The 16,409-nt window shown below is 41.9% G+C and overlaps 1 protein-coding gene and 1 pseudogene across 1 annotated transcript in view; one reads left to right on the top strand and one right to left on the bottom strand.

Moving 5' to 3' along the window:
* LOC117475343 (protein transport protein Sec61 subunit alpha-like) overlaps positions 1-3,396 on the bottom strand; it is a 6,138-nt gene extending 2,742 nt beyond the window's left edge. Inside the window, exon 1 of the mRNA XM_034121490.1 lies at positions 3,323-3,396. Coding sequence (XP_033977381.1) covers positions 3,323-3,396 — 74 coding nt within the window. The remainder of the gene's footprint in view (positions 1-3,322) is intronic.
* The window catches only part of LOC117475492, a 25,255-nt pseudogene continuing 12,165 nt past the window's right edge, over positions 3,320-16,409 (top strand).

The following is a 16,409-nucleotide window of genomic DNA, read 5'->3' as shown; positions in this document are numbered from 1 at the left end:
ACAACAACAACAAATTATTTATTTTTTGAAAATGAAACATTATTATGGTGGAGTTTTTAAAGATTAACATCTTCAGTAGAACCAGTACTGCATGATGAACTGACACTGTTGGTTTTGGACTCTTTACTTGATTTGTTTGAAATTAGGAACCATCAAGGATGAGATAATAAAGCAGGTTACTGTGATGTGACTGATTGAACACACAGATACACTTGCAGAGCGTTGCCATGGACACTGAGTTTATTTTTTGTAAAAAGTTAGATTTCTTAAAATGATATTCCTTTCTTTATTACAGTTAATCAAACATTAGCTTATGTTCTCAACTGCCCTGTGCGTAGATATTTTTCATCCAAACACACATTTCTGGATATTAATATGAATACTGTATACAACGTTTTTATACTAGAACATACATACACAGCTTTTTTCTTATTTTGTTGTATTATTGTGATCCACATGACCATAGAAAACACTGATTGTTCCGCAACAAATCTGTTGTCTTAGTTATTAACTATAACGGTTAAATATTTCTATAGCATGTTACTGTCATCTTAAACTGCAATTAAAATTGTAGAAGCAATATTTCAATGTTTCTGTATTTAATGGCAGTAAAACAATCAAGAACATAAATACTGATGCTCACTTCAGTGGACATGCATGGAAGTCTTAACCGTTCTTCTTCCAAATACAGATTATCTTTTCTGTGCCCTATTAGCTTCTTAATATTCTGCTAAAACTGCGTTGTAATCCAAGATTAAAGAAGCTCTGCAAACTAAACATGTCCTGTTGGTAGAACATGTTCAATGGTTGAAAAGGGAAAAGGCTAAATAGCAGATAATTGAAGCCGTTAGTCCAGGGTATTCAGAGGGGACTGCCGTGCAGATGACCTTCACATGATAGTTCAGCAGTGTCTCATGTTGAGTCCCATGCACCATCCTAACAAGCAGAACATATCCATTATCCTCAGCTTCCTGCTAATAAAGAGAAATACATGGGAACGTTTGTCATGCTCTGAATCTACTCACATTTTTTCCAGGACAATGACAGTTTTTTTTTGTAAAATATTTTACATTGCCAAGAATGGACGCCACCAAAACTGTGTTCACAACTAGAAAACGCTACAATTGTTAGTATTAATAGCAATAGGCGCATTCAAGGATCACACCGCAGTACTTTTCCCACAAAGGTTCATCAGAACTTAGTTCATGAGAACTCTTTAGTTCTCATGAACTAAGTTCAGATCGCGTTCACAACGGAATGAAGTCCCTGGGGAAGGATTAGGCAAGATGAAGCCGCTGACGTCACTTCTTCTTCTTCTTCTGCTTTGGGGTTTACTGGCAGGCCGCAAACAACTTCACGGTGTAAACTGCCACCCAAGTCCCCGGCCGGAAGTCCCCGGAGTTAGGGCCTTCCGAGTAAATCGCCAGAACTCTACCACCGCTCCCATGTTTTGCTTTTGTGTTGCCATAAGTTAGTCTCTCTGCGTTTGTGCGCTGGGCTAATGCTAATGCTAATAATGCTAATGCAAGGATAATAAATGGCGGCTTCACAAACTTTTTTGGGAGTTTTTACGGGCGTGGTTTGCATTCCGCCCAGCCAATCAGACATAGCAACCTTTTCTCTCCCACCAAAGTACCTGCTCTCTGGCAGGGACTGAAAGGGGGGTAAAAAGGTTCTGAATTAACTAATTTTAGTTCCGGCTCTTTTTGGTGTGAACGCGACATTTTCGGAACTATATCGGAACTAAAGTGGGAAGAAAAGTATTGCGGTGTGAACGCGGCTATTAGCATTTTAGAAAAGGAGATGACACCAGTTGTGTTTAGGTGATAGACAGAGCTTTGAAGTATCAGTTAAAGTAGAAGGCTGTAAAGACTTAGTACCAGTTCATGTGAATTCAGTGAGAGAGGTAAATGGCTTAGAGACGGTCGGGGAAACCTTACTTCTTCCTTCTCTCTGTCTGTACCTTACGGGCCGTCTCCACGGCAGCGTTAAAAAATCTTGAAACGCTTCTGCCCATTCACTTTGAATGGGGTGACGTCACTTTTTTTCGCTTTCGCCGAAATGCATTGTGGCAGGCGAGCGGAGATTCTCAGGATTTTCAAGATCCAAAGTTGAACAATGTTCAACTTTTGAAGCTGAGGAGGAAGCGTCAGCCAATCAAATCCCGTGTACGCAAATCTGACAGTTCAAGCTCTAGCCAATCAAACGGCGTGTATGCTGGGAGAGACATACCGCAGATCATTTCCTCATATTCCAAAAAATGGAGGAGAAATTAGCGGTAGCGAATCAATCACCCGGTGCTTTATGACCAGACCTACCGGGATATAAACCAGAGGAGCCAGGCATGGAGGGAGGTGGCAGAGACAGTGGTAGGTTTTCGCCTGTTTGGGGAGTTTATATCCAGTTTACTTCGGGCTTTTTGGCTTCGTATGTCGGGCGGGAGATTCATGTGATTGGTTGATCGCAAAAAAATCCCCAAGCTTCAGATACGCCCACCTCCAAGATTTTTTTAACGCTGCCGTGGAGACGGCCCGTTACTCTCATGTTCCGAATAACCCAGCTTCCCCTAAATTTCTTTTTGGTGTCTATCTACGCCGGGATCCTGAGTCGTGGCTGTGCCTGTTGCTGTGGTCCTGAGTCCTGGATCCTGTATCCTGAGTCCTGGATCCTGAGTCCTACATCCTGAGTCCTGCATCCTGAGTCCTGGATCGCGAGCCCTGGATCCTGAGTCATGGCTGAACCTGTCTCTGTGGTCCTGCCTGACTCTCATCATACTACTTCCCTGATGGCTCCCACAGGATTGTTGACATCCTCGTGGATTCATCTTCTTATTATAGACACATACATTCCAAACATTTGGTCTACCTATACTGTGAAATGTATTATCTCTTCGATTTACACACGGCATCTATTGCACGTGTGTCCGTCCTGGGAGAGGGATCCCTCCTCTGTTGCTCTCCCTGAGGTTTCTCCCATGTTCCCCTTTAAGCTGTGGGGTTTCTCTGGAAGTGTTTCCTTGTACGATGTGAGGGTCTAAGGACAGAGGGTGTCGTATTGTCATACTGATATTCTGTACAAACTGTGAAGTCCACTGAGGCAAATGTAACATTTGTGATATTGGGCTATATAAATAAACATTGATTGATTGATTGATTGACTGAGGTGTGAGTAATGAAAGCGCTTGGAGTAAAAAGGGAGTGAAAGCATCTGCATTTATATGTTTCTGCAGATTTGTTTTCACCTAAATGTGTCTCCTGTGTTTGGTGCTCCTGCTTTAACATGCAGATGATGAAGTGATTGTGTGTGTCCCCAGCTGCCGTGCCTGTGCAGCAGCGCCACCTGTCTGCTGTGCAGCTGCTGTCCCAGCACCAGGAACTCCACGGTGACCCGGATCATCTACGCCTTCATCCTGCTGCTGGGGACCATCGTGGCCTGCATCATGCTGTCCCCGGGGGTCGATCAGCAGCTGAAAAGGGTATGAGTTAAAGCTCCCATGTCATGCTTTTCCGGTTATTACCCGTCCCCTTGTGTGTTATGAAGGTTTTTATGCATGTAAACGGTGTGCAGAGTCAAAACCCTCAAAGTACACCCTGTAGCGAGTAAAACTCTAACACAGAAAATACCTCCCCAAAACGCCTCGTTGGAGATACGTCACTGCCCATTTGAGTCTTCCATTTAGTTCCGGGTACCGCCTGATGTCATGCGGTACCCGGAACGAAATGGACCAATCCCGAAGAGCTATGGCCACACCAGCAGCGGCGTGTTCCTCCTCCAGAGGTTCGAAGAACCGGCATTTCACAGACGAAAGCTTCCAAAAACATTGCCCAGTTTGAGGCCGGATATGCACAGCTTGTTTGGACCGTTTGGAGCAGGGGAAGATCTGGGTATACAACCTGTAAGTTTGCATTGTTATTTGTGTATTTATCAAACAAGACTGTTTAAATGTGTAAACTGTGTTGGACTGCAAAGCCATTGACACAGTGCTAACTGTGCTAACTAAGTTGCTAGAGTTTCCATATATCAACTCTAATATCAGCAGATGGCCTTGCATACATGTATCTCATAGCAGGAGAATGTCTGCATTCACACACAAAATACCTATTGACAGTATACTCCGGGTGATTTGCCGGTCAGTCGCGAAACGTAATTACATTATAGCTGGCGTAGCGATCTAACACACGGAGCTAGAGCTAGTTTTGGTCAGAAAAACATTTTTGTGATGCTACGTTGCTAGCGTTTAAATATATCAACTACAATGTCAGCAGATGGCCTTACATGTTTGTCATGGCAGGAGAATGTCTGCAGTCACACACACGGAATACTCATACAGTATACTGTACTGTGATTTACCGTACATTGTGACAGTACATATACTGCATGTAGCTAACGAGGCTAGCTGTATGCTAGCGCAAAACAATGTATTCATGCAAGTTACATTGTATGACCGAACGTAGCAGAATACCCGTATACGATTGCAATTATAAACACGTTATTGCTAGCCTAATATGAACCACTAGCTTTTGTTCATAGTAGTTTTATTACACTGCATTATAGTTGCCTTTCCTCCAAGCTAACGTTCATATCGTGTTAGCTACCAAGGTAAACAAAGCTAGGTTAGCATATTAGCAGGCAAGCTGTTCATTACACAACTACTACTAACGAATCTAAAACAACTAAGTTTCTCTAATATTTTGTGATTTGCATTTGATTTCGTCCAGCCAGATCCTGGCGGACAATCCATGACGGGGAAGGGATTCTACTACTACTGAGGCCTCGTGCTAAAAGGCACCGCACCGACTGTGCGCAGGCAAGATGCGAGGAGGAGGAATGGATGATATACCGTGTATATATGTATATTTATGTTCATTTTGTACATTTCTAAAAATAAAGTTTAATGGAAATACTTAGTAGGCCTATCCTTTCTTCCCTGAATTCATATATAGCAAACCATGATTTGATTTCTCATCAAACAGTAGTAGTTTATAACAGGTAAAAATAACTTACTCTTTGTTATGAGAGTAGCTCGTAGGCCACAAAGACAAGGAGACATACACGAGTTTACAAAACCACGGCACATTTATTGTGGTAAATGCAGAGACAGGTGGTTGAGAGGATCGCAGAGTTAGTCTTCCTGCAGCCGCTTTGGAGAGAGACTGGGGCCGTCGTGTCCGGAGGTGTCCGTGATCGTGCTGATTAGCCTCTTCAGCTCCACCCCATCGTAAGACAAAGGCCCTGAGGCCGTCACACTCTTCTATAACAACAGTTAAAAATATATATGTATATAAAATATACCGCTGTACCGACGCCATGATAAGACTGATGTTACGCTGAGAGCAGCCGGGGAAAGCACTGACATGGGCGCAGCCTCTCTGGTGGTTGACTAATCAGAACGAGTGGCCGAGCTGACCAATCGGAGCACACTAGGCTCACAGGGAGGGGGGGGCAAGAGCTCCAACGAGTCGTTTAGTGGAGAAAGTGAATACTGCTGAATACACATGCTTGACAGAGATGCTGTATGCGAAACCAATGTGAGTTTGGAAAATTGCACAGTATAAATCTATTTTAGTATACCTCAACAATGTAATTATGATCAGTGGAAATGGCCATGACATGGGCCCTTTAACTGTGGAGATACAGTCAATGTATAGATATATAACACGTTTATTCACGGTAATGCTCTATTGCTGTGTCGAACAGAACAGTTCCAGCTCTCCTGTGTTCTCATTCTGTTCCGAGTCCTTGTTCCAGAGGTTTCAATTACAATCATAACGTGCGATGATTGTCTTTGTGTGATGAAGTTCACTGACATTACACAGATGTTTAATCATCTCATGACGCTGGATACAAAGGTTTAATTCAGCTGGAGCTGCCTACTTGTTATTACTTAAGAGATGACTCTCTGTTGTAGATAGATGATGTGGCAGATGTGTAAGAATGGACAGCGAAGCATCTGATTTGTTCTCTGGCAGTTATTTTCACCAACAACATTGTGCAGACCGTGTCTAAATCGCGCCAAAACTATCAATAATAACTCTTAAAAGTCCTACGGTTTAAACGTAACAAAAACCGATGAGTTGGCTACTAAAAGTGTCACTGAACAAGATCACAAGGCACAGACGTTCTTTTAAATCGTATACTTAGGGTTAGGGTTACTCGGTAACTGGCCCGGTGTTTCCGAACATGAAATGGACTTCAGCTCCTGCTCTTTTGAACCCTTCCTGTGTGTGCTGTAGATCCCTGGCTTCTGTGAAGACGGGGCCGGCTCCTCTATCCCTGGCATGCAGGCCGATGTCAACTGTGAGATGTTCGTGGGCTACAAGGCAGTGTACCGCATCTGCTTCGGCATGAGCATGTGGTTCCTGGGGTTTTCCATCCTGATGATTAACATCAAGAACAGCAGAGACCCCCGTGCTGCCATCCACAACGGGTAAGCCCCGCAGTAACAGCAGCAGCTCATGCAATCTATCACAAACACTGTTTCTGACTCCCCTTCATGTACCTGAGCACGCTTTAAAAAAAACAACTCAACCTCCATATTCTCACTGGAGATGTTACAAGATAAACCATGTAACAAAATTGCAACACAGACAATTCCTGTAACAAAAAGGATAATGTGGGCATATATGAAAAAGATAACCCTAACCCAAAAAGCTTCCAGGTATTTCCTTGAGCTTTTTTTGCAAACACAAACAAACAACACTGCCAAGTTCTTATTTAATTATCTGCACTTAATCTTTGTTTGTTTTCCCATGTCCCACCTTATTAAGAACTTCATTTCAATACCTTGAAACTGTGAGTTGCTTATTTAAAACGTCCTTAATTATTTTTATTTTTTTTATTAATTGTGTTTATCGCTATTTTTACATAGATTCTTCAAAGGATTGCCTTATTCTAGGCGTCTCAAAAGGACAATTGAATATTTGTATCACAACAAGATAGAAATAGATAGACAGAGAGATAAAGAGAGACAGAGGCGTGTCTCCAGGAGTTTCCATATTCACACACACACACACACACACACACACACGCACGCACACACATAAACACACACACACACACACACACACACACACACACCACACGCACGCACACACATAAACACACACACACACACACACACACACACACACACACACACACACACACACACACACACACACAGACGTTGCAGCTGGTCATAAGGCTGAAAGGTCTTTCTTGTGGATGTCGCCTGTTCTTGTCCCTGTATGGGATACGCTTGTCTAATAAACAGTCATGTGAACAGTTATGACATCTGAGCAGATCTGATTGTTTGTCCCATATTAAACCTTGCAGTGTGTTAGTGTTTGAATCAGAAGAAACTCTGGGGAAATTAGCTTTGACCTTAAGGATCACTGTTTAGAAATGCTTTCAAACTCTAAATGTATGTGTATGTACATCCTACTCTATGATCAGCTGTTGTTTTTTCTCAGATTCTGGTTCTTTAAGTTTGCTGCCCCTGGTGGCAGTTACAGTTGGCGCCTTTTATATTCCAGATGGGCCTTTCACCTACAGTAAGAACTTCCTATTCTACATTTAGTATGACTTCCAATATACAGAGTTGTTGTAATACCAAGGGAGTTACTGAATGAGCTGTGTGTCTGTGGTTGCAGCGTGGTTTGTGGTGGGCTCTGGGGGGGGCTTTTTGCTTCATCCTGATCCAGCTGGTGCTGCTGGTGGACTTCGCCCACTCATGGAACGAGTCATGGGTGGAGAAGATGGAGACCGGCAGTTCCAGGTGCTGGTACGCAGGTCAGTGACTCAACAGTGTGTACAAAATGATACACTGCATACTACTTGCAAGTATGTTTGAGCGTGTGTTTTGTTAATACTTTGGAATTCAACAATAAGATACATTTGTAAGTAATAACATGCAGACTATGGGATAATGTGTGAACCCGCTTATTACATGACAACTTACTGTTTAAATCAATATTTGACACAATATATTGATTTAAGCAGGATTTCATTGATTTAAAAAATATTATATTACTTTCGCTAAGAAAGAAATAGTCTGTTCTACTGCATTTTCTTCTGTGACTGTCCAAGTCTGTCGCAACATTTACCGTGACACAACATTCGGCCGTTCCCGGAAACAACCAATTACGACCGAGAAATGCGTATCATGACTTAACTTGCAAAAGTGCTTTGTTTTGAACGTTCATCACTATATTAATCAAAAGGAGAAATATGAACGTTACTTTTTTACTAAAATGATCAAATAAGTCAACATTTCACAGTCTTTACTGAGCTGTGTGGGGTTTCTGAAACTTTTAAAAACATCTTTAATGGTGATATACACAGTGATAGATGTTAAGGACAAACGTTTACAATAGATTAGGGCTGTCAGTCGATTAAAATATTTAATCGTGATTAATCGCATGATGTCCATAGTTAATCGCGATTAATCGCACATTTTGTATCTGTATTTTTCAAGTTTTTAATACTCTTATCAACATATGAGTGGACAAATATGCATTATGCAAATGTTTGTTTATTATCATTGGAACAATGACAAATATTCTCCTGAATATTCTCAACACAACCACCTGGAACCTCTCTCTCTCTCTTACACTCTCTCCCAACCCTGTGTACTTCTTTGCACTGAGCCAGTTGCTCAAACAGACAAGCCTGTTTACAGTTGTCGGCGAAATGCCGCTCCTCTGTCTTCATAACAGTCAAAGCATGAGACTGAAGTTCCCACTGTGGGTCACAATAATGCGCTGTGATGTGCAGTCGACACGTTGGATGCGATCCGAATGATCTAACGCAGCCCCTCGTCCTCCACAATGTTAAGCTGTAGCCACCCATTTAGCTATCGCTGTTGTTGTCCAGGCGTCTCCCCGGCAAACTTAGAAGCGCAAGCGAGCGGCAGGAGCGGGGCTGTCGGCATCAGCATCAGCTGTGTGCTTGGCTTGCTGTTTAAAACACCTTTTTTTTGTATCCATATCTCTCGCTAGAATCTCCCACCATCCAACTAACAACAACAACAACGTCAAGCCTTTGGGCTCTGAAACTACGGGGCGGGCCGAGGACAAATACACATGCGTTAATCGCACGTTAAAATAATTAGTGGCGTTAAAAAAAATGTCAGTTAACGCGTTATTAACGCGTTAACTTGACAGCCCTATAATAAATACATTTGTATTGATTTTAAGATCATTTCATACAATCATACGTATTGGGATTCATGTGGATTAATACGAGTGGACCGGAGGGAGAGGGTGACAAGCATAAGTTTCACTTTCCTTTTTTATTTCAATTCCAACTGGTCATGAAGAATATGTTTCTCTGTTGTCCACGTTCATAAAGCATAAAACAACAGCATCAGAGCACGGTGCAGAGTCTCTAGATGAGTTTACAGTAGTCCATCGTTCTTATTATACATCCATGTTGTAGTCCGCTGTATAGAAAACTGTAGTTTCCCCACAGCAGCAGACGCACATTGATGACGTCCGCTGGCGCATCATAAACACGTCGGATAGTGAAAGTGCAGTCGGATTCTCAAAGCACCGCAGTCTCTTCTCCTAAGTCCTTTTAAATTCTCCTATCCACTATCCCTTAACCCTGTGACGTTTCACACAGAGGTCAAGGGATAGACGATAGGAATAGACGATAGGAGCTGATTTTTGGACAATTCGACTGCAGCCATCGTCTCTCTTCTTCTGCTGTTCCCTTTAGTGTTTACTTCCTGTCTCTCTTCAACCTCTTTTCTTCTCTTACACTGTTTTTCTTGATCTTATTCTCTTTTATTTTCTATTCATTTGTGCTATCCACAATTAAAATAAATGTTCAAAAGGTATTCCATGGTGTTTTCTGTTGGAGGAAAGCTAATTTGTATTTTTTAGCTGACGTTAAATTGACCGGACTTCTTTTTGCTGGTTGATATGACTGCAAAGATTCCTTAATCCTTAGCAGTGGTCTGCTATCAAATATGAACCTTTTCTACCTTGTGTTTTTAGCGTTGCTGGTGGTCACTCTCATCAACTACATCAGGTCCTTTACTGCTGTGGTGCTGTTCTTCATCTTCTACACAAAGCCTGATGGATGCTCCATCAACAAGTTCTTCATCAGCTTCAACATGTTGTTCTGCCTGGTGGCCTCCTTCCTCTCTGTGCTGCCTAAAGTTCAGGTACAGCAGTGTTTCTCAAAGTGGGGGGCGCAGAGGCATGACAGGGGGGGGCGCGAGAGACCAGGAGGAAAAATGGTTTTGAAAAATAAAAAATCATAATTTGAAAAAGTATTGATTCGAAAATAATATGATACAGTACAAGTACGTCTGGGTCTCTGTGTTTCAGCTCGGCTCTGTGTGTGTGTGGCACGAGCCATTTTGTGTGCGTGCACGAGCGAGAGAGAGAGAGAGGGCACCGGTACCGGAGATCGTTGTTAGCTTCTGGTGCTAGCGAGTTAGTGGCCGGGTCTCAAACGTTTTGGTCACGATTAATGTAAACAATTATTTCCGAGGCACACGTTTATATGATCATTATAGTTATACAAAAATAAGAGAATAAATGAAAAACAGGTTTGAAATACTATATGACAGTAAAAAAATAATAAAGTTTAAAAGTGAGTGATTTGTAAAATATCCATAAAGAAATAGTAAATCTGCTTACAGTTCTGTTTCAAATGGGTGTTGAGAGATGTATCCATAGATCTCTTCATGTTGCTCTCAAAGTGCACCAGATTGATGCTTTTGACTTCAATATTTAAAAAAAAAATCTTCCCTGGGGGAGCATTGTTTTATTTAGTGGGAATGCTGATACAGCATTCCAACTATATGTTCTTCTACGGACAAAATTATTATTATTCCGCCGGAACTTTGCACCTCTTCTTCTCCTGCATTCAACATCGCAGAAACTCCGTTCAAACATCAAAACGTTCAGCTCGGTCGGGAATCGATAGCTATTACTTTTATCATTCATAACTTTCATAATTCCAGAGATACATCCCATAATTCATCACATTTTTAACCATTGAAGTCAATGGAGAAAATCTTCAGACTTGAACAATCTTCATGCGACTTCAACTGCTGAACTGTTCATTCATACTTTCACTCAGAAACCTCATTCCAACTTTAAAATGTTACACATCTTTCTGACATTATTCGTGTAACACAACTTTTAAATCTGATTTTTACTTTTAGAGATATTAAACATTGTTCAGACCTTGGTAAAGAGGCTTTCTTCAGATTTTAACATTAACTAGAGTGCGTGATGTCACAGCTAGAGGGTAGGAAATCTTGAAATTTGCCTTCATATATTTTTTTTTAAACTGCCATAATTCCCAAACCCTACATTCCTGAGACATCATTTTTCATGACAAACGTAGGAAAACATCTCGTAGCTTGAAAAATGACAAATAATTAAGCAAAATAATTAAACAAAATGCCTCTTGAGGGCATGAAGTGACAAAAATGTTCAACATGTCTCCATTAAAACCCATTGTAATTTCAGGCTGATATTTCCTCACAGCAGCAGCCGCATACCTTTAGTTAAACTGCCAAAAAGGCCACATTATTAACCCGAAAGTACACAAAAATTACACTTCAGATACTCAACTTCCTTGACATGCTTCACATTTTGAAATTTCACAGATATCTGTTATGGTTCTTCCACAAAACGTTCACATGTAAGAGCTTTATCTCTCATTCAGAACAATGCAAACAATGTAGACTCGGCGGTCTTAAAATCCCCACAATGCTTTGCGCACGGACCAATTTCCCCAAATCTGTGGCGGAAGATGTAAGGCGGGGCCTCTCATATGACGCACACCTGCACACTTGCTAGCCTGTTCCACTCTTTGTTTTCCGAATGCCAGGAAGTATTCTTGACTCGCTTCTGAAGCAAGATGCTCGGCAGACATGTGCTACCAAGCAAGCGTACTCGCGATTGAGAAACACCCACACTCTCACACTCACTCTCACTCTCACACACTCTCACACTCTCTCTCTCTCACACACACAATGTTTCAAATGGCCCAAAACTTCACAGGTTTGGTAACGATGCAGCCATCAACGCATCTAAGCGTATTATGGGGTGTCATCAAATGCCGTTGCCATGGCGACAGACCACTCGCCATGAAACACGATGTCGCTGTAAGTCCAATGGACATGGTCCAATCGTCCCCCAATCTTCACTTGTATATCACCGGTCCAGCCCTCAACAGCTCTACGTCAATTATGCGGTTTCTTCAAATGCTGTTGCCATGGCAACACAATGCTCGCCATGAAACACGGTTTTCTCATAACTTCAGTGAAAATGTTCCAAACGGCCCAAAACTTCACAGGTTTGGTAACGATGCAGCCATCAACGCATCTAAGTGTATTATGGGGTGTCATCAAATGCCGTTGCCATGGCGACAGATCATTCACCATCAAGTTAGTTCAAAAGTTTGTAGTTCAAATATTCTGCTGCTTTTCCAAGCCTTTTTACTTTCTTTTCTTCACTCATCACACATTCAAGCCCCCAGTGTTCATGTATCATTTCAATCTGAATTCTTCACTTTCTTCTTACACATTACATTTCAGCATAGCAGTTTAGCGTCAGCTTTTCAGCATAAAGCATTCCCACTAGCAATTTCTTCAGGAATTGCATTCTCTAGTTATCACTGTTCTAGCAAAGGAATGCTCACGTTCATATTGATGTATTTTAAGAAATGTTAACTTGGCCCATTACGTGACTATTTGTGTTTGGGGGGCCCGACTCTTTTTTTGAGAACCACTGAGGTACAGTAACAAGACCGTGTCGTTCACATGAGAAAACTGTGACATTGTTTTAAAAAATTAGAGGGGAAACAATTCCATGAACACCTGTAAAGTAGTGTATCATGTTGTGTACATATAGTAAACACAGTCCAGTACAGGCTAATAATAGTGATACAGTCATCATACTATGTAAATCAAAATAAAAGTTCAGCTCCCCTCCTCTCATCAAATTAAGACAAAACCACGATAGGGGAAGCTGCAGATATAGCAGACTGTATATTAAATACAGGCATTATATTTTGAAAATGACTATGGTCTGATACTTTTCACCAAGTGCGTTCCTTTGTGTACACCATCTGTGTATTCTCACCATTTCCATCAACTTACAAATATCCCAACAAAAGATAACACTGTTGTGACTGTTAACCTCGCAGCTGTGTGTGTTTTTGATGTCTGCATTTTAACGTGTGAAACTGAAACTCCAGCTGGGCTCAATGTTCACTGTCGGGTTCGGGTGACATTTGTTGAACAGATTAAAAAGCCCTTTGGGTTTTGAACTACATATTTGCAGACAAACCGCCATAATCTTCCGGACACAATAGTGACTTCATATAGAAAGGGTCAAAAGTCTTTGCAGTGTTGCTCTAAGAACAAGTTACTCCTCAGTATCAGCAAAACCACAGACAGATTGTTGGTTTTATAAAAAAGGAACAGAAGACACCCCTGTATATATCAATGTAACTGATGTGAAACAAGTTAATAGTTTCAGTTAAGGCTAATTCATTGTATCCTGCACAGGGCAAGCAGTACGTTTCTTACTCTAAAGATGAGTCCTTTCCATGAATCCTTAAATGTGACTATATTTGGGAGAGAATGATTTTTACATTACATGTCACTTGTTAGACGCTTTTATCCAAAGCGACTTACATACTCAGTACTGTGGACAATCCCCACAGGAGCAATTTGGGGTGAAGTGTCTCAGGGACACAACGACATGCTGACTGCAGTGGGACTCGAACTTGCTATCCCCTGATTCGAAGTCCAGCACACTAACCACTGAGCCACAGCCAATGATCTGACACAAGGAGAGATATGTGACCTAAAACCTAGTTAGATGATTCGGAACATGACAAATCTCAAAATGCATTACACAAGTGTAATGTTGTAATATGTTATTTTCGGTATACGTTAAAAGATAGGAATTAGCTCAAGTTACTATGAGGAGTATAAAGCATCCTGAGAGGAGAAATTGCACACAAGCATGGTGAGCACTCTGAACTCCACCATATATCATAAACATTCAATTGTATTCTAGTCTGATTTAAATACTTGTTTCTATGTTATTGTTGTTCTTTCAGGGGCAACTTACATGTTTCTGTTAATCACTGCATATCACCACCACAACAACTAAATAAAGGTGTAGTTCAAATTAAGCTGACTTGCTATTCAACTTCTAAAGATGTCCTTAATTACTGCATCCAATCTGAACCTCATTTTCAAATGGAATTCCAGCTGCTTTAAAAAGAAAATAAATAACTAAACTAACAACATAAGAGTGAATGAAGTTGGCCCAGTTATCATGGAGTATTTCATGTTATTTATGTTTCATTGTCTGCCTATTTGATCTGTGTGTATCCTCAGGAGTCGCAGACCCGTTCAGGTCTCCTGCAGTCCTCCATCATCACCCTGTACACCATGTATCTCACCTGGTCCGCCATGACTAATGAACCTGGTGAGGATGTCTGCTGCATGTGTGAATTACTGCTGTAAACATTGATTCAGTTAGGAATGAGCAGAAACAATAGGAATCCATTCGCTACAACCAAGGAACCGGACGGTGTTTCTGTCTCTGGTGTTCTTTTGAAAGAAATAGCCTCTTTCTACGTCATAAGACTTTGACTTATACCTTTCGTTTGATATGCTTTTGTGGTTTTGTTCAAAAAGCATGATTTATGTTGTGCCTGCAGCAGAGCAACATGTTTAATTCCTCCATAGAATGTGCAAAAGTATTCACACACAAAGCATTACTATTGATTTAATATGGTCTAAGTCAAATGTTCACGCTACTTTCAAGGATCTCATGTCTCATGTCTGTTTTTCCAAAGAACGTGTTTTTAAGGCATATGAGAGGCAACAACACGTCTGAAAATAACAAGCAATAACTGTCCCCCTTTCTACTTAAACCCCCCGTGCTTCTTTAATCCCCCCCCCCCCCTCAGATCGAGAGTGTAACCCCAGCCTGCTGAGCCTCTTCCAGCAGATAGCAGTGCCCACCCTGGCCCCTCTGGAGATGGAGAACCAGACGGCGGTGCTGATCCTGGGCCCGGACACAGAGGAGCCCGTCCTTACGTCCCCCTACCTGCCGTGGTGGGATGCCCAGAGCATCGTGGGGCTCGCCATCTTTGTCCTCTGCATCCTTTACTCAAGGTAGGCTGAGATTAGAAACAATGAGATCACCTCATGCAAACTATTTTCATTCACAAACTTCCCACAAGGTCCAAAAATGTTCCCATGAGCATCATGTGAAGTGTAGCTGTGATGGGCCGAATCACAGGTTTTAATTGATTATTGATCGGCTTGCCCACATCTAACTGCACAGTGACACGTGTTCAAAGAGGACAGAAAGTCTTGATACGCTTTCAATATGAACACAGTGGTTTAACTCAGAGGATTTAGTTAGTGTGGGTGTTTGTCACAGCTCATCATCCCGGAGGTTTCATTACATCACATGCAAGCCTTCTTCACTGTCATAAACAAACAGATGAAATAACAATGTGACCTGTGACGAACACTGTGACTTAAAAAATATATTTCAACTAAAATCTAATATTCAATAGCCGCGTTCACACCGGAGTACTTTTCCCCGTACTTTTCGCGTTTAGTTCTGTTAGTACCCCTTATGTCGCGTTCACACCAAAAAGAGTACTTCAAGCCGGGAACTTTTACCCCCATGTTTAGTGCCTGCTGAGAGATGGTACTTTCCTGGGGGAAAAAAGTGCCCCAGTTCTGATTGGCTGGGCGAATTGCAAACCACGCCCCGTAAAACTCTGAAATGTTTTGTAGAGCCGCCATTTTATTATCCTCGCATTAGCATTATTAGCATTAGCATTCGCCCAGCGCACAAACGCAGAGAGACTAACTTATGGCAACACAAAATAAAACATGGGAGCGGTGGAGATGAGGAGGTGTCGGCGTTCTGGCGATTTACTCAGAAGGCTTCAGTAGAAGCTGCTGGGAGTCCCAGCAGCTTCTACTGAAGCCAGTCCCCAACTCCGGGGACTTCCGGCCGGGGACTCCGGGTGGCAGTATACACCGTGAAGTGGTTTGCGGCCTGCCAGTAAACCCAAAGCAGAAGAAGACGAAGTGACGTCAGCAGCTCATTTGCATAATCTTCCCTCAGGGAACTTATTCCGGTGTGAACGCGATCTGTACTAAGTGCCCTGGGGTAATTAGTGCCGGGGCACTGAGTGCCGGCACTAAGTACGGCAAAGTACTTGGTGTGAACGCGGCTAATGGCAACAGCCTCACAGATAAAGTTCCATTCAAATGTTTTCTTACTAACTACCTGTTACGAACTCAGACACTTAGGATGTAGGACCCAATTGCACGACCCGGGAGACAGAGGTAAAGTATTAGTAAGATACTTTATTTTCCAAAATACAGCAATGAACAACAAAAAAGGTAACTA

Source organism: Trematomus bernacchii, unplaced genomic scaffold, assembly GCF_902827165.1.
Source record: "Trematomus bernacchii unplaced genomic scaffold, fTreBer1.1, whole genome shotgun sequence".
Lineage (NCBI taxonomy): Eukaryota > Metazoa > Chordata > Actinopteri > Perciformes > Nototheniidae > Trematomus > Trematomus bernacchii.
The sequence above is the reverse complement of the archived record's forward strand: the minus strand, read 5'-3'. Positions and strand labels throughout refer to the sequence as shown.